The sequence below is a fragment of the Suhomyces tanzawaensis genome, assembly GCF_001661415.1.
Source record: "Suhomyces tanzawaensis NRRL Y-17324 unplaced genomic scaffold CANTAscaffold_10, whole genome shotgun sequence".
NCBI lineage: Eukaryota > Fungi > Ascomycota > Pichiomycetes > Serinales > Debaryomycetaceae > Suhomyces > Suhomyces tanzawaensis.
In genome coordinates this window covers 163,743-176,840 of record NW_017963645.1, presented here as the reverse complement: position 1 = coordinate 176,840, position 13,098 = coordinate 163,743, and the positions used below count along the sequence as shown (strand labels likewise).

General features: G+C 38.7%; 6 protein-coding genes across 6 annotated transcripts; 5 read left to right on the top strand and 1 right to left on the bottom strand.

Annotated features, from left to right (window-relative positions):
* Positions 1-76: 76 nt before the first annotated feature.
* Positions 77-1,180, top strand: DRG1 (GTP-binding protein; the record flags this gene model as incomplete). Its single annotated transcript, XM_020211312.1, has 1 exon — positions 77-1,180. One exon carries the CDS (start codon positions 77-79, stop codon positions 1,178-1,180), a length of 1,104 nt encoding a protein of 367 aa, XP_020061803.1.
* Positions 1,181-1,382: 202 nt separating this feature from the next.
* Positions 1,383-4,799, top strand: CANTADRAFT_27712 (uncharacterized protein). The gene has a single exon (XM_020208194.1). It carries the CDS (start codon positions 1,483-1,485, stop codon positions 4,756-4,758), a length of 3,276 nt encoding a protein of 1,091 aa, XP_020061802.1. The 5' UTR covers positions 1,383-1,482; the 3' UTR covers positions 4,759-4,799.
* A 384-nt stretch (positions 4,800-5,183) lies between these two features.
* BUD6 (Bud6p) lies at positions 5,184-7,226 on the top strand (the record flags this gene model as incomplete). Its single annotated transcript, XM_020210742.1, has 1 exon — positions 5,184-7,226. One exon carries the CDS (start codon positions 5,184-5,186, stop codon positions 7,224-7,226), a length of 2,043 nt encoding a protein of 680 aa, XP_020061801.1.
* A 2,735-nt stretch (positions 7,227-9,961) lies between these two features.
* On the top strand, positions 9,962-11,311 carry CANTADRAFT_27710 (uncharacterized protein; the record flags this gene model as incomplete). The annotated part of the gene is made up of 1 exon (XM_020208193.1): positions 9,962-11,311. A coding segment is annotated over one exon (998 nt), but the record flags the coding sequence as incomplete, so codon positions are not given.
* On the bottom strand, positions 11,026-11,454 carry CANTADRAFT_30346 (uncharacterized protein; the record flags this gene model as incomplete). Its single annotated transcript, XM_020208348.1, has 1 exon — positions 11,026-11,454. A coding segment is annotated over one exon (429 nt), but the record flags the coding sequence as incomplete, so codon positions are not given.
* Positions 11,455-11,566: 112 nt separating this feature from the next.
* CANTADRAFT_27708 (uncharacterized protein) lies at positions 11,567-12,785 on the top strand. The gene has a single exon (XM_020208192.1). The coding sequence runs from the start codon at positions 11,583-11,585 to the stop codon at positions 12,654-12,656; it is 1,074 nt and encodes a 357-aa protein (XP_020061798.1). The 5' UTR covers positions 11,567-11,582; the 3' UTR covers positions 12,657-12,785.
* Positions 12,786-13,098: the final 313 nt, after the last annotated feature.

The window sequence follows — 13,098 nt, the reverse complement described above, 5'->3', positions numbered from 1 at the left end:
TCGCACGACTTTTTTTTTTCAAGATCATCAAGTTGCAATTTTAGTAGAACCAACTCAAATAGCAAAGTAAGCCAAGATGACAACCGTTGAAAAGATTAAGGCCATCGAGGATGAGATGGCCAAAACTCAGAAGAACAAGGCCACCTCATTTCATTTGGGGCAACTTAAAGCTAAGTTAGCTAAGTTAAGAAGAGAATTATTGACCGACGGTTCCTCTGGAGGTGGTGGTGCTGGTGTTGGATTCGATGTTGCTAGAACAGGTGTAGCAACCATCGGTTTTGTTGGCTTTCCCTCTGTTGGTAAGTCTACTTTACTTTCCAAACTCACTGGTACTCACTCTGAAGCTGCAGCATACGAGTTTACAACCTTGACTACTGTTCCTGGTGTCATCAAGTATAAAGGTGCAAAAATTCAAATGTTGGATTTACCAGGTATTATAGAAGGTGCCAAAGATGGTAAGGGACGTGGTAAACAAGTTATCGCAGTTGCCAGATCGGTGAATTTATTATTTTTGGTGTTGGACGTGAACAAACCATTACAACATAAAAGAATTATAGAGCATGAATTGGAGGGTATGGGTATCAGAATCAACAAGCAACCTCCAAATATTGTGATCACGAAGAAGGAAAGAGGAGGTATCAACATCACTACCACCAGTCCTTTGACCCATTTGGACAATGATGAAATCCGTGCAGTCATGTCCGAATATAAAATCAACTCTGCCAATATTGCTTTCCGTTGTGATGCCACAGTTGATGACTTGATCGATGCCATTGAGGCAAAAGCTAGAAAGTACATCCCTGCAATTTATGTCTTGAATAAGATCGATTCATTCTCAATTCAAGAATTGGATTTAATGTACAAGATCCCAGACGCAATTCCTATCTCTTCCGGAAATGGATGGAACTTGGATGATTTGCTTGAAATGATGTGGTCCAGACTTAATTTAGTTAGAGTCTACACGAAGCCTAAAGGTAAGTTGCCAGACTTTTCAGAACCTGTGGTTTTGAGAAATGACAGATGCACTGTTGAAGACTTCTGTAATTCTATCCACAAGTCTTTGGTTCAAGATTTCAGAAATGCATTGGTTTACGGTACTTCTGTTAAACACCAGCCTCAGAGTGTTGGTTTATCGCATGAACTCGAAGATGAAGATGTCATCACTATTTTGAAGAAGTAATAATTTTTCATATCCACAATGTACATTACCTGAACAAACAATCACTTGTAGCTATACCGCCATTCTGTGGTCACTGTTCGTATATCTCCAAGCGTTCCTTCTGGGCTCGGCTCGTCACAAACTCATCACGTCACGTGAACATTGTTACGTTTTTTTTTTTGAATGAAGAAATCAGCGTAACCTTATTAAAGACTACGGTAATCGACAGCTGTGTTGTTAACAGATAGCGTTAGCTGGTGAAATCATTCTTAGCTAACTACTGATCTGAATTCATAGAAGTTACTAGCAGTGAAATCTACGATATGTCAGTTTTACCTGCAGAAATTCATGGTGCTTTAAGTCAGCTCTTGCAAAACTTGTCATCAGCTGACAACAGCGTTCGTTCCTCAGCTGAAAAGCTTTTGGAAAATGAATGGACTACCTCCAATAATGTTGAAATGTTGTTGACTTTCCTTGCTGAACACGCATGCTCAGCTGAAACCGAGACCTTGAGGGCATTCAGTGCGGTCTTATTTAGACGGGTGGCCATAAAATCACCAAAGGAATTGAACAGTGTGATTGACAGAACCATTGGAGTCATAAGTGAACCAGTCAAGGCTCAAATTAGGGCGATTCTTTTGCAAGGTTTTACCTCCCCTCAATCAAACCAAGTAAGACATAAGCTCTCGGATGCGATTTCTGAAGTTGCCAAAGAAGATGCATCACCACAGGGTACTTGGAATGAACTTATACCAGCATTATTTGAAGCAGCTAAGAGCACGGATGTGAGTCTTCGTGAATCGGCATTCCGTGTGTTCTCCTCTGCTCCTGAATTGATAGACAAGTCTTTCCTAAACGAGGTGTTACCAGTTTTCAATGCCGGATTTGATGACTCCAACGATGAGGTCCGTATTGCTGCATGCACTGCTTTTGTTGCTTTCTTTCGTGATGTTCCTAAGAAAAGCTGGCAATCATTATCCCCACTCTTACCTAACTTATTGAACTCCTTACCAAGATTTTTACAAAATGGCCAAGACCAGGCACTTGCATCCGTTCTCGAGTCTTTGATTGATCTTGTGGAATTGGCTCCTAAAATGTTCAAAGATATGTTTCCAACCATCATTGAGTTCTGTACTGCTGTTTCTAAAAACAAGGATTTAGACTCGAACACCCGTATGGCTTCTCTCGAATTGCTCACCACTTTTGCCGAAGTTTCTCCAGCAATGTGCAAGCGTACTCCATCTTATACCGATAACATGGTCATTGTCACTTTATCAATGTTGACTGAAGTGTGCGAAGATGACGATGATGCTGCTGAATGGAACAACAGAGACGATGGTGATGATGATGAAGAAGAGCCAGAATACGATGTTGCCCGCCAGTCATTAGATCGTGTTGCATTAAGATTAAATGGTCAATCACTCGCCCAACCTTTGTTTCAATATTTGCCTGCGATGATCCAATCTGCTGACTGGAGGGCACGCCAAGCTGCATTGATGGCTTTATCTTCAGCTGCTGAAGGATGTGTTGATGTTTTGATCAATGAGATTCCTAAGATTTTGGATCTCATTTTGCCAACCTTGCAAGACAACCATCCTAGAGTTCAATTTGCTTGTTGCAATGCCTTGGGTCAAATGTCTACTGACTTCTCTGATGTCATTCAAAGAACTGCAAGTAACCGTATCTTGCCAGCATTAATATCCATGCTTACAAATAAGTCCGTTCCAAGGGTTCAAGCCCATGCCGCTGCTGCTTTGGTTAACTTTTCTGAGGCTGCATCGAAGGATATATTAGAACCCTACTTGGATGACTTATTGAACAACTTGTTAGGTTTATTGCAATCTCCTAAGAGATATGTTCAGGAACAAGTCTTGACCACCATCGCTATCATCGCTGATGCCGCTGAAAAGAAGTTTGTGAAGTATTACGATACATTGATGCCTCTTTTGACCGATGTTTTAAAGACTGACATGGGTGAAGAAAACAGATTGTTGAAGGCAAAGTGCATTGAATGCTCTACCTTAATTGCTTTGGCTGTTGGTAAAGAGAAATTTGCCCCTCATTGTCAAGACTTAATTCAATTGTTTGGTCACATCCAGGCTACTGCCTTGCAAGATGATGATCCAGTCAAGCAATACTTGGAGCAAGCATGGGGTAGAATTTGCAGAATCATAGGTAAGGACTTTTTACCTTACTTGCCCGATGTGTTGCCACCATTATTGATCGCTGCCAAGGCAACTCAAGATATCTCTTTGTTGGAAGAAGAACAGGCTGAAGAATTCAATCAAAATGAAGAATGGGACGTGATAAACTTGTCAGGAAAGTTGATTGCACTTCACACTTCTGCATTGGATGACAAGGTCACTGCCATGGACTTACTCAGAACTTACGCCATTCAATTGAAAGATGCATTCTTTCCTTGGGTCAAAGAGATTGTTCAAGACATCGCGATTCCAGCTTTGGACTTTTACTTACATGATGGCGTTCGTGGCTCCGCAGCTTTAACCTTGGCTTCGTTGTTGAGGTGCTCCGTGTACGCAACTGGAAATTCTTCGAATGAGACTTTAGGCTTCTGGTCCCAAATATGTAACAAGTTAGTGGATGTTTTGAACAATGAACCAGTTCCAGAAATGTTAGTTGCTTATTATACCTCATTGGTTGAATCTATCAATGTCTTAGCTCCAAACTCTTTAGGAGCCAATCAGCTTAAAGCGTTAGCTGATGCAATCAATGCAAACCTTACAGAGATCTATGAAAGAATTAAGGCTCGTGATAATGAAGATGATGAGTACACTGAAGATGTTGAGGATGATGAGGAAGAATTCACCGATGAAGAACTTTTGGATGAGATCAACAAGGCAATCTCTGCCATTTTCAAAAACTCTAGATCAAACTTCTTATCGACATTCCAAGTACTTGTACCAACAATCACCACTTTCCTTAATGATGAAAACACCAATATCAAGTTATGTGGTTTATGTGTTGTTTGCGACATCTTGGAACACTGTGGAGAGGACTCGATTGTATACAAGGACATTTTTGTCAACGTCATTGGTGATTCCATCGTTTCTTCCCATGCAGGCATTCGTCAAGCTGCTTCATATGCCGTTGGAGTAGCTGCTCAACATGGAGGAAATGCATACCTTGAATTTTGTTTGGCCTGCTTGGAACCAATGTTCAAGATGGCATCTGTTCCTGACGCTAGGGCTGAAGAAAACATTCATGCTACAGAAAACTCAGTCGCTGCAATTGCTAAAGTTTGTCATAGATTTGCTAATTCAGTTCCAAACTTGGATGCTATCATTGAGCAATGGATTGTACTCTTACCAATTTTTCAAGATGAGTCCGCTGCACCATTTGCTTACACATTTTTGAGTGAATTGATCAAAAACCAGCATGTCTCTGTGGCAAACAACGTTCCTAGAGTGATAGACTCTATTATTCAAGCATTAGCACATGCCTCGATTTCAGGTGCTACTGCCGAAAGAGTAGTAACGCAAGCAAGACAATTATTAGGATCAATGCCACAAAATGAGGCAATGGCCTTGTTACAGAAGAATCCCTCTGATATTGATGTGGTTCAAAAATGGTTCTCTTAATGCATTTATATAGATCTGTCTAATTAATTAACATATGTAACAGTTTGATTTATATTAAAATGTAGCGGTTGTCGTATTACAATATGTTAATTCAAGTACTAGAGCAGGTGAAATTGGGTAGTTACATGTGACTAAGCAGGAAAAAAGTTCAGCTATTCATCTAAAATTCTAAATTCTTGTCAAAACAAGAAAGAATTAACATAAAACTATAAATGACATGATAATTTATGATCTCAGCCAAAACTCCAGTGATTTAGTATAATGATAACGTTCTTACATCGAAATGATAGTGGAACAAGTTGAACCTGAGATGGTGCTTATATATTCAACTGAGACACGACCTCAGATCAATCCCATGTACTTATAGTTCCTGGTGCGACAAAGTCCTCCATATCAGATCAAAATAACAACACCCCTAAGACAGGATGTCAAGTTTATCTTCAAGTCCGTCTTCTGGTACCTCGCGTTCCAGCAAGCGCCAGTCATTGAGTACAATAGAGTCGAGTGTTACTCGGTTGTTGGTGTCTACAAAGCATTTACTAGAGAGTTTGACCCAATGGGCTCGGCATGAGGCGGACGATAAGTTCGTAAGTGATGCATATGTGAAGTTGGGCAACGACTTTCGAGCCGCAACAAGGGCTTTTACTAGTGCTGGAGTGGATATCTCTGATATAGGAGATGTGCCACAGGCATTAAGGATTATTTTGGAAGCAGCGCTTAGTGAACCACCCAGCCAAGAAAATCTTGATCGTTTCCTACCTAACATAAGGAACATTATAGTGACTTTACTACAAAACTTGAAGTCCAAGCAGGTGAAAGCGAAGGTACTTTCACAAGAAAAGCAACAACGGTCGAAGCAATTAACAGCAGAGCAAATTACGCCAACCCCAACTTCAACTACGGATACACCAGTTCAAAATCGGAAAACTTCCAATCCTCCTCCTAGACAGCCTCAGGCCTCGCAGAATGATGCTTTGGCCCAATTACAGAACAGTAACCTGTTGCAAAGAAGGGCATCGAAAAGATTCAGCGCCTATCAATATGCTAAGCTAACGAATTTCCCTTCACCTAATGGATTACCCAAGATTACATCCGATAGTAACACTAATAGAAGCCTTCTGGTACCCACAAATGATCACGTTAGGCGTATTGATGAAGTGAAAGAGATAGAAACAAAAGCTGAGCAGACATTTATCTTTTTGAAAATTGGCAATAAAACGAAAAAGATTGAGATAAAATTGCCTGTTTCCTTTGCATCTCTCAGGTTGCTTTTTGTTGAGAAATTTGCATACTCGCCGGGTTCATCTTCCTTTCCCGAAATTTACATCGAAGACCCAAAAAGCGGTGTAACATATGAATTGGAAGATCATTTGCTTGATGATGTCAAATGTGGAAGCCTTTTGTGTCTAAATGTGTCTGATGGCCCTAGTGATATTCAAAAATCGTTGGAAGTACAGTTTGAGATGTTGACCGCAAAGGTCGAATCTATATCAACTGGAATTTCAAATGAAATCAAAAGTGCCGTCAGTAGTATAGAGATCCCAGCACCCATTCAACCAGCAGTTGTTCAAGAAGGGAAGAAAATTACGAGCTCATTGAATCCAGGGATAATAAGAGAAGTCGTGAATATTCAACGAGATCTCAAAGTAATGAGGCAACTACAAAGCAACAACAAGGAGACCATTAAAACGATTCTTGGGGGCTTGATTCTGAAAGTGAGGGAATTTCAAGAATCTGGTCTTGATGTATCTAAATCATCAAATAGAGCTTATATGGATTCATGCCATCTCAAGCTATCTGAGGAATCTGATCAATTATTGACCAAAGTTGACGATTTACAGGATATAATGGAGGCCTTAAGGAAAGATGTGGCTCAACGTGGAGTTAGGGTGAGCGAGAAACAATTAAAGAATACGAAACGAGAAATCGAGGAGGCCAGGACTTCTTTAAGAACAATGACGGGATATATTTCTAGCGAGAAGTCTGTTTGGAAGAAAATATGGGAAGCCGAGCTAGATAAGGTATGTGAGGAACAACAATTCTTTAATTTACAAGATGATCTTACTCAAGATCTAGAAGATGATATTAAAAAGATTCAAGAAACGTTTGACTTAATTGAACAATGCTCATCAGAGCAAACAAAACAAAGTGCATACAAAAGAAATAGGGTAGTGGCTCAACTACATATCCCCGAACCAGGTGAAAGCATCCATGGTATGAAAGATGCAGTTTTGAACGAGGTTGCTGCATTACGACCAAACCACGAAAGCAGATTGGAGGCCATAGAAAAAGCTGAAAAATTAAGGGAGAGAGAGCGCGAGTTGATGAAACTCAGTAAGTTTCAGGAAGAATTGGGCGAGTTCGTTGAAGATGGAAAACTAAAAAAGTCAGGAGGAATTGAAGAGGTCGAGAGAATGAGGAAAGAGAAGGATAATGAAAATTTGAAAAGTTCATTTGGGATAATATAAACTGTTAGCTGTGTTTTATGAGTCAATTAGCTCAGAAATTGCATTAGTCAATTCCAGTGTACCCGCGATGGATAATTTTGCGGTAACAGTTTGCCAAAATAATGCATCGACTGTTTCTATGGAACTGAATATTTTATTGGTGGATTCAAATTTTTCAATCGTTATGGAAAGCAAACTTAAGATGAAAAATTGAAAGGAGTCCTTGCAGAATTTTTGTTTCCTCAATAATCCCATGTGTGCCTTGTGAATAGATTCTAAGATTATAATTAGTAATGCGGATATATTGTCAAGCATATAAGATGTAGACTGAAGATCAAGATCAATCAAATAACTCTCTAATCGAGTTCGGTATGCTTGTTGCAAATAGGTGTATGCTTTTTTGAATGAGTTTTGTGAAGCAGGTAAACTCAAGTACCTTTGAACATATTCTTTAGAAATATCCAACGTGCGAGTATTAATATTAATACCAACAAACCGTAGGGACTCTTCCCTGTTTTCGGTGCCTATTCGAACAGTCTTCTCATGATTGATAAATGCACCATAGGGATGTAAAGATGAGTCCTGTATAATCCCTTCTGCCCTTGCACACGTTTTCCAATCGTCAGATATAATTAAGAAGTCATCCGCAAGTCGTAATAACAACGTGTTGGGATTAAAATTCTTCAATACACTAAACCGCTCTTGTACCATACGACGATAAACTAGATCACAAAAAGTAGCCAGCAAAGGAAAACCTTGGAAAACACCATGCTTTCGTTTGTATACGAAATCAGAATTTGGCTCAATGATAATAGATGTATCCTTTAAGTGACTTTGTATTACTTCAAATACTTGTTTCTTGGACAAACTGACCGTATTCAACTTGTCTTGAAGAGTTTGCTGGAGTGTATTATGCACACTGGATGAATTGGGAAAATCAAAATCTGTGAAATTTGACTGGTCTTTTATCAAATATTTCATTTTGGATACCTTTAATCCTCGCATGGTTGAAAACTTTCGGATAAAGAACTGTTTACTATCAGCATCGTCAATAAATAGTTCTTGAATGTACCGAAAAATCTTTTCTTGGTTAAGGCTATCATAACAATGTTTCATATCGAATTTGAGCATGTATAATTCAGGCAAGTGGCCATAGGTCGATAAAAGTGACTCTTTGAAAGATTTTAATAGTGGTATAAAATCTCTGGTGGAGAAACAATGGGGAAAAGTTGGTGGTTGTTTTGCATCCATTTCTTTGATTTTCATCGAGATTATCTGTCTCGTTGGACGAATAAAATTTTCAAGGTAATTCCAGTACTCAATTTTGTTTCTCTCTGCATCCTTTGGGGATACAGGTAGTTCTGTATTAAAGCTCATTTTGGTAGGTACGCAGAGTAACCTCAAATCCTTGACTTTAGGTATCAACTTTAAAGTTCCAAAATTGAACTTGTGTAGAATCAGTGAATCGTGAGAAAACTCAGGACATTGAACTTTTTTCAAATACTTGTTGCTATATGACAACATCCAGTGTTCTTTAATTTTCATCCACGTAACCTGAGGAATGTAAATCAAGGACAGACCTCCATTGTTAGGCAGCTCCGCAACATACCAAAACGAACTTACGATTCTGGGTACAATGTGAGAAAATATCCACAGCACAAAGCAAGAAAATGTTTTTGATCTGAATTCAAATTCCTGGACTGAATGTGACTTATTCTTACCTAGCCAGAAAATTGAACTAATATTGATCGATCGAGTCAAATCCTCTATCGGAAATTTCTCATATGGCCCGCCATTTAAGAACTTTACTATGTTATTGAGAACAACCGCTTTGTTAGCCATTGTTCCCCAGGTTTCAAAAGGGATTACTTTTCCAAATACTGCGAGAACAAACTTTATAACATGCTTGATATCTGTAGCTGATTCGCAAATTGAATCTTCATAGTATCTTAATGATACTAGATTCTTGAAGATTTGCTCTTTGTTACACTTGTCATCATTATCAATTATCTTCTCGAGAAGCTTTTTAAACTTCCTGTACTTTTTAGGGGTATTCTTGCCCCTAGTTTTGACTCCTAAGACTCGTTCGAGTACCTTCAAAGGATCATTATTTGCTATGAATGGAGTAACAATTTTAATCTTTCGAATTTTGACGCTCTTAACCCTATACAACATTCTTGTTTTGGAGATATGGTTGTCCAGATTGACCTTAAACTTGGGCATATAGCCCCAAATCTGGATTGAACCTCCAGACTTGTGCTGCAAGAAGCAGTTTGTACTCATGATAAGTTTCATGAACCTTTCACCTCCTAGTGCCATGTAAACGGCGTTCCAGAAGTGTTTCTTTAAAAAGTTTACACCAAAACTCACGTATGTGTTTATAGTTTGGGATTGAACATTGTGATATCCACGAACCAACAAATTTGGGGACTTTTGGGATGTAAGATACCAGACTAACTGGTCAATGAAATCGATATAAGTATTTGTCAGGGATAGTACTGGACTTGGATGCGGGTGGTACGCGTCTTCAATTGAAATTCGCTTACTTAAGTCAGAGAATTCGGGATTGGACACTCCAATAGTATCAAGTGTTTCTCTGTTAACCAAATTGGATAAGTACTCTTCCAAAGATTTCCGGTCGTTGTTCATGCATCAATGTGTTGTTCCAGTTAGTATAGTTGATTTTGATGTGCAGTAGTGTACCGGTCATAATAATCTCATTTATGATACAGAGGATTACACAGGACTCTTTTGCCCAATGGTTCAAAAGATAAAAAGCAAGAATTCGGACAATGTGGATCTAGAGAGAGGGATATTATATGGATGCTTGCAACAGGTCAGGTCCTCGACTTCGAGAAGTTTGGACGCTGACAATCCTCCATTATTCAAGGTTTGGTGTTGTGAGATCGAGCCTCGCTACACTCCCGTGGTGGTATCCTTAATACGCGATCAGATTTCACCGGAAGAGGAGAAATCGTTGATCCACATAAAGCGCTTTCATAAAATCAATTCTAGCGATACTTCTACAATGATTTTGAGGATAGTTCTTTGCACCGAGAAATTTCTCAAAACTGAAGAGGAGGTAACTAAGTTTTTCACTAAGCACAGGAAACATGATTTCGACTTCAAAATAAGAGATATGTTAATACCTTCGGTTGCTCCTCGATCGAAGAAGATGAGCGAACTTTGGTCAAACAAGTATTGGCCCATGTCTTGGAAAGGTGATCCCAATCATCAGTTTCTATTACTGGCCCAGTTTGATATACAATTCGAAAGAAATCAGATTAGTCGCTTGATAAATGAAGCATGTGCTTCGGAAAGACCCAATGTACTGCTAACATACATAGGAAGACTCACAGGAACTCTGGATTTCCAACTAATGTCGAGTGAAATTAATCATGGATCCCTGAATCCATATGATCATAGCATTATAAAGGCCATCAATAAAGTAGCAATCGAGGAGAAGAAGAAGAGAATACTCGGGGAAGCTGATGAAGTGTACTTGTGCCAGGATTTAGTTGTGTACACAACACATGAACCATGTGTAATGTGCTCTATGGCCCTAGTGCACTCTCGTATTTCACGCATCATATATTTGGGAGCCAGCTCTCAAACAGGAGGATTGGAGAGTAACTATCAGCTAGGCGACAGAGACGGATTGAACTGGAAATTTGATATTTGGAAATGGATTAATAGTGAGGAAGTTGAGCTTTTTAATTCTAAGCTTTCAGTTATAGACAAAATCCACTATTGAGTATTCTGTAAGCTATTTTAATAGATATTCCAATTTAGAAAGAGTTACTAAGGCGTCATTGTACAATGTTTTCTCCTTTCCAGAATCCGAATTCCTCCCATAACGCAAATCACTTAGTAACTGGATTATACCTTCAGTTGTGGAGATAAGTTGGGCGATTTCATAGTCCAATGAAGAATTCTGACTGACCAATACATCGCACAACTTGTTGAGTCTCTTTTCAATCGATGTAATTGATCTTGCTCTTAAAACAGAACCTGGTTGGATATCTGTAGTTGAGGTGACTGGTACGTCGAATTCCTGAAGTATGCTCTTTGTTACATGTTGTACACTTTCACTCTTTCGTTGCTTTTGCAACTCCTCGTAGACCAATTGACATAGTTTGTCCAGGCAATCTGGTGGCATAAGCTTGATGAAAATCTCATACGGTACGAATGACTGTAATGAAGAATTATTACCTAGGAAGTTCTCGAGAATCAGACTTGACTTCATTGTGTTTAACCTTTGAAAGTCAGGAATATGTTAATATAGCGAAGTCGTGCGAAATACATTTATCAATTTCAAAACACCGAGAAAATTGAGCTGAATGCCCACACAGTTAGTATAACTTTTAATAGGCCCAAATGTCGGCATTATCATATGATTCTTCATCATTCTATGTTCAGGGATTGGCAACAAGTATTTCAAAGCGGCTTTTCAATGACCCCGACAATTCACTTGTATTGAACATAGCACCAACTGGAAGACAAGCAAAGAGAAATGCTCAACAGATCAACTACTCTGAGGAATATGTCGACGATTTTGATTTTGAAGATACTCCATCCTCTAGTATCTTGAAGAATACTTCAAGTACCCAACAGCAATCGAACATCCAAAAGTACACGCCTGCTCGAAATACAATACACATTAAAGATCTTGAAGATGAGCATAGAATTAGTGAACTTGTTCATAAGACCGATACTTTAATACCTATTAAGATAAGTCTTGAGAACCCAAACTCTACACACAAGGTAGTTGATTTTTTTATGTGGAATTTGAATGAAACATTGATAACGCCTCAACAGTTTTCAGAAATATTATGTACCGATTTGGAATTACCCAATTCAATGCAACAGCAGGTCGCAGAGTCAATAATTCAGCAAATTGAAGACTACAATTATGTTTCAAACCTTCAGCTACCACTTGGAAACCCATGTGTCATTATTGTTGATTTATCGGTTAATCTCAACAAACAATTGTATCAAGACAAGTTTGAGTGGGATTTAGCTCAATCTGAAGTAACACCAGAACAATTTGCTCATATAGTAGTTTCAGACTTGGGTTTATCATTAGAGTTCAAGCCGGCCATTTCACACTCATTGCACGAGATTTTGATAAGGGTTAAGAAAGAGATTATTGATGGTTCTTACAACAATGAAATTCATAACTTGCATTTGTTAAGAGGATTGATTTTTGAAAGTGGTATACGTATAGCGACTGAAGCCAGTGTACAAAATGGAAATGATCATTGGGAACCAGTTGTGGAAATGCTTTCTCAAGCCGAGATTGAGAAGAGGGAGAATGAGAGAATTAGAAATATGAGAAGACTTAAGAGAGAAAACATGAGGCGAGATTATGATGACTTTAGTTCAAAGAGAAGACAAACAGCTTCAAGAAGAAGATACGACGAGTTGGAGGGAACTTGGAGAAATCTGTAAATTAGTGTACCTTTATAAAATGCATAATCAAAAAGAATCCGAATATATACAATCTTTTATTGATGCTGGACTCTACTAGTTTGATATTCTATTTGTTGAATAGATACTAATAAATGTTATATTGATCCAATTGTGATTTATTGTAAATAATAGACTACTGTCAGTTTTGCAACCTCCTGGCGAATCTACTTTTAAGTCCGTGATTACAACATAATTTGGTTTGGCAGATTAGTGTAATTTAGATAAAATTTAAAGTTCTTGAATCCCGACTGAGACAAATAAAACAGAACACATTACAGCGTTTCCAAAGTACATTCGAACCCTCGGCCCGGAATTGTTCGTAATACGGGCAAGCCAAATTTCATAATACGGGCCGGAACTTTTCATACTAAGCTTCAATTAAAACTATACCTCCCGTAATCATGAAACTGGTGCTAGCAAA

Bases quoted from the DNA above. Each gene is read 5' to 3' on its own strand.
- CANTADRAFT_27712 (XM_020208194.1), top strand. From the start codon at position 1,483: ATGTCAGTTTTACCTGCAGAAATTCATGGTGCTTTAAGTCAGCTCTTG.
- CANTADRAFT_27708 (XM_020208192.1), top strand. From the start codon at position 11,583: ATGTCGGCATTATCATATGATTCTTCATCATTCTATGTTCAGGGATTG.